This window comes from Psammomys obesus, unplaced genomic scaffold (assembly GCF_907164565.1).
Source record: "Psammomys obesus unplaced genomic scaffold, mPsaObe1.curated_primary_1811, whole genome shotgun sequence".
NCBI classification, from domain to species: Eukaryota; Metazoa; Chordata; class Mammalia; order Rodentia; family Muridae; genus Psammomys; species Psammomys obesus.
The window spans coordinates 261,892-275,812 of NW_026596326.1; the positions used below are offsets into that span (position 1 = coordinate 261,892).

Consider the following 13,921-nt stretch of genomic DNA (forward strand, 5'->3'; position numbering starts at 1 on the left):
CAAAAAGAATGAATTATTGTATTTCCTTGAATACAATAATCTGAAGAGCAGATTGTTATATCTCCTTTTAGACTAAGAAAACATCAAAAAACTCAAATATTTTAGATTGCTATAGATTTCTGTATATTGATAGAAATTTGAGGTTATATTTGCTATAACATAATATATGTGTTTCAACTCTTGTTTAAGGTATTGTGCATTTGCAACTCACTTAAAAATGTAATAATAAAGTTCTAGTCCTTAGAAACTACTATTATAAGCTGTTCAGAATAATAAAAATGCAAGTTAGTTAGTCACCTATAAAAATCAAACTTGTAGTCATGTTAGATACTAATTTAGTTAATTACAGAAATAAGCTTATGTAGCCTCCTGTATATGTTTTCAAAGTTAAGCAGAAAGCAAACAAAGCTAGAAACAAGCAACATTAAGATATACTTTAGATAGGTAGGTAGTCCTCAAACACTGCAGAGATCTGTGGAATATGGCATTTAAGATGTTTTAATAATAAAAGTCTTTTATGACAGAGAGACATATCAGCTCTTGGCAGCACCACCATTCTACTCCAAAAAAGATAATGGGCACCAAAAAACCTCTACATGGAGCTTGCTTCAAATGTAGCAAAGCTAGCCACAGGGCAAAAAAAAACTGCCCTTGCCTCGACTGCTGACAGCATTCTGTCAAACAGTAGACAAACAGGACAGTAGGAAGTCAACTGCTGAGATAAAATAGGACGATCCTTCAAAATTCCTCCTTCACAGAAAAGTCTGTTAGATCTTCTGGGCCTGGCAGCCAAAGATGGATGTCCCAGAGACACAGAGGAACGTTGGATGACTGTCCAGTTAGCCTGGAAGTCCCTGATATTTTTTTAGTTTTAGAAGCTGCTTGTTCCACGCTTTTTGTTTACTCAGGTGAAATTTATCTTTTTCAGGTCTCTAATGAAGTTGAAGAGTAGAGAGTAATAGTTTTAGAGTTTTCCTTGTTATTAGGTTAAAAAAAAAAGATTAAAGACATAAAAATACATAAAAGCTTAAGTTGTAAATGATCATCCTGAGTGAGGTATCCCAGAAGCGGAAAGACACATATGGTATATACTCACTTATAAATATATATTAGACATATAATATAGGACAAACATGCTAAAATCTGTACACCTAAAGAAGCTAAGCAAGAAGGAGGACCCTGGGTAAGATGATCAATCCTCACTCAGAAAGGCAAACAGGATGGACATTGGAAGAGGGAGAAAACAGGGAAAAAGACAGGAGCCTACCACAGAGGGCCTTTGAAAGACTCTACCCAGCAAGGTATCAAAGCAGATGCTGAGACTTATAGCCAAACTTTGGGCAGAGTGCAGGGAATCTTATGAAAGGAGAAGATAGAAAGACCTGGAGGGGGCTGAAGCTCCACAAGGAGAGCAACAGAACCAAAAAATCTGGGCACAGGGGTCTTTTCTGAGACTGATACTCTAACCAAGGACCATGAATGGAGATAACCTAGATTCCCTGCACAAATGTAGCCCATGGCATATCAGTGTCCAAGTGGGTCTAGTAATGGGAACAGGGACTGTCTCTGACATGAACTCAGTGGCTGGCTCTTTGATCACCTCCCCTTATGGGGGAGCAGCCTTACCAGGCCATAGAGGAAGACAATGCATCCAGTCCTGATGAGACCTGATAGGCTAGGGTCAGAGGGAAGGGGAAGAGGACCTCCCCTATCAGTGGATTTGGGGAGGGGCATGGGAGGAGATAAGGGAGAGAGGGTAGGGTTGGGAAGGGATGAGGGAGGGGGTTACAGATGAATAAACTATAATTAATAAAAAATAAATAAATTTTTAAAAAGCTTAAGTTGTTTGGGATCTAAGAAAGTGTGTTAGGGTCTAAGAAGGTGTTTTAAGGTTAATCAATGCAAGTTGTGAAGGTTAGAGGATGTGAAAGAAAGTGATTTAGGTACAGAACTTTGACCTCCCCAAGATAGGCTTCAAGTTTGCCAAATACAAATGGATTGGACATTGTGAATGTAATTCCTATCTGATGGTTCTCATAATTGTTTTTATTGCCTATAGTTTATTAATGTTAGAGAAAAAGCCATTTATTGGACTAAAAGAAGGAGATGTTGGGTACACTGTATGAAGATGTGTCTCTGTTTATTTGCTTGTTGATTGCTAAGCTGGTAAAGATCTAAGTGCCAACCTACCAGCTGGATCTCGGTGTTGTTATTTGTACGGCCCATCACCAGTCTCATATTTTGTAGACATTCGTCATTCCTCAATTGCCTATTGGATGTAATAAAGATCTGGCAACCAACATCTGGGCAGGAAGTACATGGTGGAAGTTCAGAAGAGAGAGTGTCTCTGGGAGGAGAAAGCAAAGGCGCGAGATTCGTCAGGGGGATGCTGAGGTAACCAGACAGATGTGAACAGAAGCAGAGAGTTGAGCTGGCCACACGGTGGGACACAATGCCATGTTTAGTCAGTTAAGCGAGAAAGCTGGCTGGGAATCTGCCCAGCTAAAATGCCTGAACTTGATAATAGTAAAAAGCCTTTGTGTCATTCACACTGCTGGCGGGTCGGAGAAAGAACTGCCGTAATCGCCAACCAAAAGAAATGCCCTACAGACTTGCCCAGAGGTCAATCTTATGGAGGCATTTTCTCAGTTGAGGTTCCCTCTTTGCAGATGATCCTGGCTTGTGTCAAGTTGACAAAAAGCTAATCAGTGCAAGACTGTTGGGGCACCCCCAGCAGGGCCAGGAGAATCTCCCCACAGCTTCCTGGTGGAACTGAGGGCTACCAGGAGAAGTGTGATTGTAGGTTCTGTTTCAGTTGTCATGCAGTCACTTGGATGAGAGGGCTTGGCTTCAGCCCCTGCCCCCACTGAACACCCAAACCCACGGGGGCACAAGTCCCTCGTCAAAACAAGTCATCTGCAGTTGCAGTTCTGATATTCTTCCCAGTCAATTTACGAAAGCGTTTTCAAGGGCAGGGCTTGGAGCTCAGCCGGCAGAATGCTTGCTTAGCATGCACGAAGTCCTGGGTTCGGTGCCCAGCACCACATAAAGACAGGGTGTTGGCACATGCCTGTATCCCAAACACTTGGGAGATGGACACAGGAGGATCAGAAGTGCAAGGTCATCCTTGGCTACCTGTGAGTTTGAGGCTAGCCTGGGCTACACGAGACCCTGTCTCAAAAAACAAAAACAAAACAACAACAGCAAAAAACAAAAACAAAAAACAAAAAACAAGCAAATAAACAAAACCCCCCAAAAGCAAACTTTTCAAAGTGGTTTGGTTGGTTTTAAAGTTGTAAGTATTCTATTCTCCTCTCACCTGTGGTCATACTCTCTGGTGCACATTGCCTGGGGGTTGTTTGTTTGTTTGTTTGTTTGTTTTTTCTTGAGGCAGTGTTTCTCTGTGTAGCCTCTGCTGTCCTGGACTCCTTTTGTAGACCAGGCTGGCCTCGAACTCACAGCACTCTGCCTGCCTCTGCCTCTCTGAGTGCTGGGATTAAAGGCACGTGCCTCCATACCCAGCAGGCTTTTGTTTTTAATCATGGAAAATTCACTGACATTTTCATTAGGACTTACACGTTTGTGTCATTCAAAAGTGTTCTGCAGTTCCACAGAAAAGAGACACATCCTTCTGTTTGACAAGGAAACACAATAACCCCTGCTCTTGCTTCATCCCCCTAATCACTATGACTCTAAACATGCACATCTTAAAGAGCTTGAGGACAGAATTAAACATCCCCTCAGTTAGCTTTTTGCCCATCTCTCCTTTGTGCCTAATAGCTTTCTCTGGCGCATTTATGTGAGCCGAAATAAATCCTTCCTTAAATTGCTTTTGTCAGGTGTTTTGTCATAGGAACAAGAGTAAGTAACCAATCCATTCTTAAGTCTGGGGAGGGGGAGGGGCTCAGCAAGAGGAATAAGAAACAAAGAACAAGGAAAAGATAGGGTCAGAGGGACCTGGTGGAGCTAAAGATCTGAGGTCTGATGAGAAGAGACACAGGTTTTAGCTACCGTGGATAGATGGTACATGGATTCCTGAGGCTGGGATATCAGAAACAATGTTAGATACAGCAGGTTTTTCATAAGAAAACCAACCATCCAGAACCTGAATCCCTCAGCCACCTCAAAGACAGAGTTTTAGACTCGGCTCAACCTCATTTCAATCTGTCTACACTCTGGGCTGCCACCCACCTTCCCTAATCCCTCACGGCTAGCTCCAGCCCCTTTGGGGCAGCTTTGTTCCTGAGTCTGCTGAGACTCTACAGTGAGGGCTCCACGAGCCTGCTCACTGCCTCCCTCTGTCCTGTGTTCAGAGACTACAGCAGGCGTTCCTTGAGTCCCGGTGTCCTAGCTGCACCCATGCCATCTGTACCTCAGCCTCTTGGGTCCACCGAATTTTCTGCAGTGGGAGGACCTACTGGTGTGTCGGCCTTACCACACTGAATAACAGAACCTGCATTTTCCAGTAAAGGGTCATGGGTCATGGAAGAGGGTACAGGGAGTCTGTGGGGATTGGGTCTCATGGCGTCCTGCTTGTTATAGGACCACAGGGTGTCCAGAGAAAAGGCGGGGGGTGGGTATGGAAGAGCAAACAATCTCAAAGGAGGGCTAGTCCTCATTTTCGGGGCTCCATTCATGCCAGAGAGAGGAGGACTCACCTTCGCGTGGCTCAGCAGGATAATCCTCACCAGCACAACGTTGATATGGGCCCCCAACGACTCGTCATGGTAGATCTCATTGACCTGAAAGACAGCCGGGGAGATGTCAGCAAGAACTGTGGGCCAAAGGCCGGTTCTGGCTGTGCACCCTGTATCTTGTCCCTGACTCCCCCCCCCCCATTTCCCCAGGTAAGAACCCAGGGTCCCCACCTGTCTCGTTTTCCTTGCATACTTAAATCCAACATCCCATCCATCTAAAACTGCCTCTCGCTCCACCCCTCTGTGGCCCTCCCCAGCCCTGGCTGCTGCAACCACCTGCCTGGGTTTCCAAGGTGGCCTCCTGAGACATCCCACTTGCCGGCCCATAGAGTCTTTCGCTCAGAGCTGAACCCGGACCACAGGGTGCATGCGCAGCCACCTCTGACAGAAGCACGGCATTCCTTTCAGAAGCCATTCCTGGTTGCTGCTGCTCGCTGTGAAATGCGCACATTGCTGCAACCCACGCTGCGTATCCCACAAACTCCACACTTAAGTTTTCAGCCAACCCCAGATCAAACGCATTGGAAGGAAAGTTTGCAGAACGTGTACAGGAGTTTTTTTTTTTCCTTTCTCGGTCGTTTCCTTCTAAACAATATGGCAACTGGTCTTGTCGCATTTGCGCCTTACAAAGTGTTATAAGTAATGTAGAGATTGCTTCATGTATGTGTGTGTAAAGGTGAAACGCAAACACGACACACATTTCTCCTGGGACTTGAACACCTGAGCCAGAACTGAGTCCCGGAACTCAGTCCCGGAACTGAACTCTGCTGAAGGATGCTGCACTAGGAAGCGTGGGCCACTTTGGACATGTGACTAGTTCGGCTGTCGGCAGGGAGCAGTTATCACTAGGCCTCTTGCTCTGCCTGCTTTGTTCTGTGTCATGCCTGTCATGGTCTTCTTTTACATTTTGACCATATTATATTTTTTGTGGTGTTTTTCTTTTCTTTTTTTACATTTAGAAATATTGTTCTGAGGGCTGGGGAGATGAGTTAGTGACTAAGAGTGCTTGCTGTGCAAGCATGAAGACCTGAGTTCAAATCCCAAGTACCCACATGAAAGATGGCCTCGCTTACACCTGTAACCCCAGGTTATACATCTGGGCCTTTGTATACCCACACACAAGCTCATATACCACCCCCTCACACACACGCACACAGAATGAATGAATAAAAACTCTAGTCTTAGCAGGCATTTGTAGCCCTCCCCAGATGTCCACGGCACGAAAGGACAAGGGATGTGAGGAAGAACTCCCATGCTCTGCGGCATGGCCGGCCACCACCATCCAGAAACATGTCAGGCTCAGGGCTGACAGAGGTTTCCCTGCCTCGGGGTCACCCCATCTTCCCACCTCACACTCAGAACTTTCTGGACTAGCCCTATCACTGCCCCCTCCTTCTCTAGCGGAGCAAATGCTATTCCTTCCTGAGGCGCAGTCTAGAGTCAGCCCTTCCTGGAAGGAGTGCTCCACATCAGACCTGTTGCTATGGAGAACTGGCACTCCATCCTTTTCCAGCCCCACTGCCACCGAGCTTCCCTTCAGTATGTACTTGCCCTCCTTGGATGCCCCTACCCCCAGCCCCGGAGCAGAGCGGCATGTGGCCAGCAAACATTTGCTGAATGGAAGAAAATGGGTGGAGTCACTGAGGGGAGAGGTGAGGACCAGCCACACATGCTGTCTGTATGCAGACCGGACACAGGGGATGCCCATGAAGCCCTCGGTGGAGAGGCAGGCATGGCTGAGCTGTACCAGCCAGAGCCCACCACACCCCAATGTTCAGATTTTCTTACTTGGGCAACTGTAATTGCTCACTCTAAACAGAAGAATGATGCCTTGGGAAATCTGAGCGGAATGAGGAAAATCAAATCATCATGGTGACGGATGGGGTGGAGAGGGACACAGGGCTTGGGAGACTCACAGCCCAGTGGCTGCTGCTGTTACCACAGCTGTGGATAAAGATGGCACCAATCAGAGCACAGAGTTAACAAGCTCGCTGGTCCCCAACCAGTGCCACCTTCTGTCCCAACACACAGGCGGTCAGGAATTTGTGCGCAGCCAGGCAATTCCTGGTTATAAGCTGGCTTCTGTCCTCTTGTCCTCCTCTCCTTGGGAGAAGGGGTGACAGGATGAGAGCTGCCGGAGCATGGTTGATGTGGCATCATGGCTCTGTTTGTGCACTCGTCTCGAGTCCCCTGAATGCGCCATCTGTCTGAGCAGCATGGCACTACCCCCGAGGACCATCAGCTAGATACCCAAGCACCCACCTTAGCACCTGCAGCTCAGAAAGCAGATCCCAGGTGCTGTGCCACCTGGCCCAGTGCCCACCTCGCCCACTGCCCACCGCCCACTGTCCGATGTCTCCTTTGTGATATTAGAGCGAGGATCCCATTTCCACACACGTGATGGAATGTTGTTCATGAAAACCCAAACTGTGTTTTTCATAGTTGGCAAGCTGTGTTGCCCCACTCTGCTGCCTCAGCTTTGAGGCCCAATCTAGATTTTCTCTTTCACTCTGCTGAGACAACAACTTTAAAAACCAGACCTTTTACTTAAGGAAGCAAGAAGTTTTCTAGTTTTAATTGCTTTATCTACGATGAGCAGGGCTCACAGGTCACCGGGGCTCACAGACTACTGCTGAGAACCACAGCTGGGAAGAGTCAAGGCCCTGGAAGGTCCTGCTGTACCAGGAAAGGGCAGAGGAGCGAAAGCAAGCTTGCAGCCTTAGCCTTTAGGGTCTCCTCTGAAGGTGGGGGTGGGGATAGGGCCAGTACAAAGCAGTCCCCAAGGCCAAGATGGAAAAGCAGAGTGCACTTGGACCCCTTGCTGCCTGTCTTGGGAGAGGGACAGGCTTTCATCCTCACAGGCTCCAGACAGGCCATAAAGATATGCTTGGGTAGTGAGCAAGAGCCAGGAAGGTCAGCTCCCAGCCATGAAGAGCAGATGCCAGGGGTCACCTGAGCCTCATGGCACAAGGGCAGAGGTGTTGTCAGTTTACTGGGAGCTGGGGCACTGCCATGTTTTAGAGGGATCCCAGGGAGGCCGACATGCAGGAGGAAAGAACAGGCCTGCAGCCTGGCTGCCGAAGAGAGGGTGAACTCCAAGGACAGGTCACATAGCCTCCATGGGCACCAGCCAATCCCAACTGGAATCACACAGCCTCCGTGGGTACCAGCCAATCCCAGTGGAAGTTACATAGCCACAGTAGGAAAGGCCTTTCTGGCTTCAAAAGGGGCCTTTGAGCTCCTCTTGTTGCTGCTCCTTGCTTGTAAAGGTGGTAGCTCCAGCACGCTGGACTTCTGCAGAACAAACGCCCTTTGTGGCTGCTTTAGTCTGGGATCGTTCTTCCAGCGTATTCCGGACCCTAACAAAGCCTGCTCCACAGTTGTGATGGTGGTGAGAGCTTGGAAGGAAAATCACTTTGCTTGTCACTGAGCAGACACCTTAAAGAGACAGCTTGACCGGAGTTCCCCAGGTCTTCCTTCCCGACTCTAAACACTGCCCTTTAGTATGGTCACCTGAGTGACTTCACCCTTCCTCTGTCTAAAACCCTCAGGGCTCCCTAGTGCCTTTGGAGGCAGGCCCCACTGGGACTCACGATGGACCCTCTTGGCTTCCCCAGCTCTGAGCTGCTCTCTTCCAGGGACCCCTGACTTCCAACTGCCTTCTTCCAAAGGCAGTCTGTCAGTGTACACACACACAAACACACACACCCCTTCTGGGGAAAGGCACGTGCCTGGAATTCCCACAGCCCCTCTCCAGCTCTGAATTCCTCAGATACCTTAAGAGAATTTGAAGAATAAAAAGGTTGGGGGTTGGGTGACTACACAGGAGGTTGGCATTTACTCCTTTGCTTGAACTCCTTCTACCTCCAGGCCTTCCTACCACACTGGAGGGACTCTGAAACATCCTTACATGATGTCAAGGTCAGGAAGGTGGAGCTTCCTCTTTTAATCCTCTCCTTGGAGCCCCAGCCCTACCTCAGGGCTGTTGCACTAACCTCACCTTCCCTAGCACAACTGTGAAAAGCACTATACACTATACAGTCCCTAGTAGGTATTAAATAGAATTGAGGAGGGATGGATGGATGGATGGATGGATGGATGGATGGATGGGTGGATGGGTGGATGGGTGGGTGGATGGATGGAGTATATGGAACAGCAGGCTGCCTAGCCTCCCCTCCTACAGCCAGCTCTTCCTTCCCCTCCTTCCCCAGGGCCTATGTGCTAGGGGAAGCAGCACATCTTTGCCCAGACTTCAGGGGGGAGGGGGGAAACCCTGGGACAGTGTCCTTGAGCCCTGTCTTTAAGAAATTGATCTTGGGGCCTCTAAGCCCTGTGGGGAAAAGGCTCAAAGCTCCAGCCCTTCTCTTGTGCGCTGGAAGCCAGGAGCTGGCATTTTGGGGGAAATGCTTTGTGATGTGCTTTTTGTTTATGCAAAGAGGCAGCCAAGTTTCTGCTCTGGAACAGACTGGGAAGGGACCTGGTTCTGCCGGGCAATGTCAAAGTTTGCCCGGTTGGTGGCAAAGCTTCCCTGAAATGACAGTGAGCCCTGGAGGATGGCCTGAGGCTGGGAAGAGAACTCCCTTCTGGAGGGGACCGGGGTACAGAGTGGGGGCACCTGTCCAGGAAAGGGCGCTCTTTCTGGAGGGGTGTTTGCTGGCCCTGCTGCTTGGTACACAGGTTATGGGCAGACTTGCTGCTAAGATCCCCCATGCCTCTAAGTTTTGGACAGTGGGCAATGTTTCCTGTCCACCTGGAAAATCTAGAGAGCAAAGTAATCTCGGGGAGTTCCCGGAGGGTATGGGAGGGTACAGGCCCTGAGTGGCTGCTATGCAAAGCTCTAAAGCAAATAGAGAAGAGGCCAGGTTTAGGCTTCCAGGGTAGAGGCTTGGGATAGAGTGAACATACCAGAATTTGGGGGGAGGCAAGATAGTGCACCCACAGTCACTGGGAGCTGGGGGAACAGCTGCTGGCCTCACTGGAGGAATATTGGTATTGGTGTGTTGTCTCTTCTGGAGCATACATGAGCACATCAAGTGGACAATGTGGGACTGAGGAGAGCCATGAAGCACAGACAGTAAAACTAGAGGTGTGTGCTCCTCCTTTAGCTCCCAAGTACCTGAACATGGTGATCAAGATAGACCCCCAAACTCATCCATGGTCTGGAAGTCCACAACCCCCAGGTCCAGGGGGTAACTTACTAGGCAAAGGACCATGGGTGAGGCCCAAGCTACCTCACTCCTATGTAGGCTGTCAAGGCCCAGGACCTCCGTGAATACTGCTCAGCTCTAGGGTGGTTCAGGGGACCCAAACACAATTGCAATAGAAACTCTCCCATGTTGTTGTTAATAAGCAAAAGAAACTGCCCAGGCCTTGGCCTGGATTTTGGGGGTGAGCAGAGGGTGGGTCTGAATCCCTACTCCCAGCCTCCCTGATCTCAGGAGGACCCTACTGCAATCCTGCTGTACAACTCAGAACCACCTTTCTCACCGTGTTCAGGCTTCAGTTTCCTTAGGTACAGAGAGGTAACTGTGGCTCAAGCTTGTTGTGAGGATTGATGCAAAAATATTTTTAAAGTGTCTAAGAAGATCCCCAGCGCACACAGTACTGTCAGTGAAGCTGTCCGGCACGAGAGAGTCAGGTAATGGGAGCTGTTGCTTTGCGTCCCAGAGTTTGGCCCCTCTTGACTTCAGCCTTGGAGAACATTGAAGCTTTGAACCCTGCCTCCCATTTTCCTGGTCACACTAGAGAGGTAAACACCCACTTTGCCGCTCATTAAGTCCTGCTCAGAAGAATGAATATCGCTGGGGGAGACAGGACATTCTGATCTGCTCCAAGAGTGAAATATTTCACACTAATGCCTCCCGCCCTGAGGGTTAGCCCAACTGGACCTGTCAATCACCTGGCTAAGAGACCATCCCTCAGGGAGGCTGATTCAAGATAAAGAAAGGGGAGGAATAATTACCCCTTTAATTAGAGAATACACTCATCTTTCCCAGTATCCCCTTCCTCAATGCAGTTGCTGCTGAGACACAGCCATGGGACTTGGTGAATTTTGTCCTAATTCACAGTCCTAATTCAGAAAAGCATAACTTTCACTTCTTCTTTCCTACTCTTTCTCTGTGCAAAGCCTAAGCGTATTCTTTCTGGCACTTTGAGGTTTCTCACGTTCTAGCACTAAGCTCCACCGCCACCCCCTGCCTCCACCAGATGGCTGTCTGTTGCCAGGTAGCTGCTTGCTGGCCTCCCCTGCTAAACATGCCAGCCCAATGGGAAGGGCGTGCTTTCTCTCTCTTCTTCATGTCCCTCCTCCCAGTGGCTGCCAAGAGTTACAGGTTGCTTGCTGTTGTTCCCCCTATTCCCACCCCCCCACCAAGCTCATAAAACTGTCCTTGAAAGCCAGGCGGTGGTGGCACACGCCTTTAATCCCATCACTCGGGAGGCAGAGGCGGGTGGAGCTCTGTGAGTTCGAGGCCAGCCTGATCTACAGAAAGAGTTCTAGGGCATCCAGGTTTACACAGAAACCCTGTCTCTAAAAGCTAAAACAAAACAATAATAAACAAACAAACAAAAACTATCCTTGATCTTCCACTGAGTCTGTTCTTAAATTCGTTCATTAATGAGACTAAGAGCCCAAAGAAGGGTCCTAATTTCTCTGGTGACCCCCCTGGAGGGGTCTCTGAAAACACTAGCACTTGCTTAAGATGTTTTGCCACAACCAAGAGACATCTGCTCTCCTGGGGTCACAGCTGTCCACACATCGTCTGTGGACTGACTTGCCATATATCAGAAGTAATGCTGCCAGGCCGGGAAGTGTGGCCGCTCCTGAGGCCACAGGACACAGAAGGACATAGCAGAGGGCCCAGAGCCTTCAGAGGCCTCTCAGCTACTCTCAGCCCAACTGGGAGGAAGGTAGACATGACAGGGATTTTGAATCCTGCTGGCAGTCACCTCAGGAAGTCAAGTCTCTGTGCTATGTGGCGATGGATGGATGGCCTCCCTGAGCACACAGACTGGGGGTTCAATGTGGCATTCCGTTTCAGGATGCAGTCTCATCCCCTACGTGCCAAGACCTTGCACTACCCCTGACCAGACTAGTTCCCCCTTCCCACACTCCTGGCTGTCTCAACCTATGTGGTGCAACTGTCCCCAATGACTTGAGCTCTGCCACCGGGCTCCATTCGGGCACTGCTGTGTAATCTGAAAACAACATATTTTTCATTCCCCAGTAAACCAGATTCTCCTTCTGCCTGATTAGATTGTGACCCAAGGAAAGCTGAGGAAAATGACACCATGAGCCCGAGAAGCCAATGGCCTCGAGGAAGTTCCTGGGTGGTCTCGGGAGTAGAAAACACTCTGGTAGATGAAGGAGGGGAGATGTTGTGAAGTGGAAAGTGAGACCAGAGCTTGGGGTGCCCTGCTCTGCTCAGCTTCCACTCCAACCTTAGCATCCCAGATGGACAGATCCAGAGGCCTCTGAGCTCTGCTTACCACAGCGATGAGACCACATTGTAAGAGAAGAGTCTGGTCCCTTCATAAGTCTATGAAGCTTAGCCACAGGGCCTAACCTATGTCTTGAGTAAAACAGTGGGATCTAAGGCACCATGGTTGTCCCAGCCCTAGAGAGGTGTATGTGTCACCCAGAAGCTCCTATCTAGGATGTCTGGGGGAGGTGGGAATAGCCTGGCATTGACCTTGAAGAGGCTGGAGAATGGAAGGCACATTAATTTCATCCCCACACCCCTTTCTACCCAGTACACCCGAAGAGCTCAGGTGAAGAACAGCACGAAATAGGGACAACTCCAACAAGCCTCTCCACTGCCATTTGGGCCTGGTGATCCGACATGAAGCAGGGAGAGAAACTGGCCCACAGCATGGACCCAGAAGAGGCAGAGGCAGCTGACTAAGGGCCTTAACCCAGCACCTTGCATGGTGTCCCTGGACCCCAGCAGAGGGATCCTGAGAAATTCATAGAACATGGCGAAACTAAGCTTTGTATGCTCAAGCTCATGGTAAGAGTAGCCGGCTATGGCCATGTCAAGGTGCTTTCTAACACCCTGAATGTAGCCAGAAAGATGATCATTTGAGCACAGCAGGAAGCAATTGTCTTCTGGCACCAGGTGGATCAGGAATTCAAGGTCATCCTCAGCTACACAGCAAGTTCAAGACCAGTCTAGGCTTCGTAAGACCTTATCTCAAAAATTTAAAAGAATGATAAAGGACATTTAGTGTAAACCTACTATGCACCAACCCTTTGTCAGGGGCGAATGTGCAAAATTGGGTAGCCAGTGTTCTCTGAACCTCTCATAAAACTTGGGGTACCTTTGCTAAGAATCCCTACTTCTAAGACATATCACCCAGAGGAGAGGGGCCTCAGGGATGTCTGACTACAGTTTGGTACAGGAGCAGGGGACACACCATGGAGGGGTTTGAGCACTGTGACAGCCCACATCTGCCCAGACGGGAGACCAGCCAGGAAGACTGTCATCTCTTCTGTCTGGCTCAGCTGTCACCTCTTCGCTGGAGCCTGCACAAGACAAGTGCAACAGCCACTTCAAGCTGTCACCAGGGAGTGACGAGGCTTGGCCCTCTGTGTCTATCTACGGGGACTCTGACTCCTGCTTTGACAACTGTCAGCTCCCCATGGGAGCCAAGGACAGGCAAACTCCTGGGCTCCCTCATCAGCTGTCAGGAGGCATCAGAGGAGAGGAGGGGTGGGGAGGGAGATAGGGAGTGGCTGCTGGGATGCAAGGAGAATGACAGGGAAGAGGCTGAGGCAGAGGTGAGGCCGGCCCCTGGTGCCCCCATCCCCATTTCAACGAAGCTCTTGGGAATGTGAGCTCCATGAGGGCAGAACTCCATTGGCTCACAGTGACCCTTCCTCCACCTAGAACCTCATCAGGGGCCCACAACCTGAGAGCTCATATCGAGAGAGAGAGAGAGAGAGAGAGAGAGAGAGAGAGAGAGAGACAGATGAGAGAGAGATGGTAATGACAACATTAGAACAGAAATATGCAACAGATATAACTTCCATGGCAATGCCCAGGAAAGACCTAGGTATACACAGATAAGATGGCCTAGGCTAGAAGGGAAAGGCAAGGAGTTTGATAGGGGATGGCCAGTGCTGTTGGGAGAAAGAGAACCAAGGCTAGAACAGGCCTGGCCCTTCTTCTGAGACTCCTAAGGAATTCTCCTCCTTCAGGTCAGAAGGGTCAGGGAAGACCAAG

General features: G+C 49.3%; 1 protein-coding gene across 1 annotated transcript in view; it reads right to left on the reverse strand.

Annotated features, from left to right (window-relative positions):
- Positions 1-13,921, reverse strand: part of Adamts2 (ADAM metallopeptidase with thrombospondin type 1 motif 2) — a 204,120-nt gene that overhangs the window by 46,011 nt on the left and 144,188 nt on the right. The window contains exon 5 of the mRNA XM_055597210.1: positions 4,659-4,742. Within this exon, the coding sequence (XP_055453185.1) occupies positions 4,659-4,742 (84 nt within the window). The remainder of the gene's footprint in view (positions 1-4,658; positions 4,743-13,921) is intronic.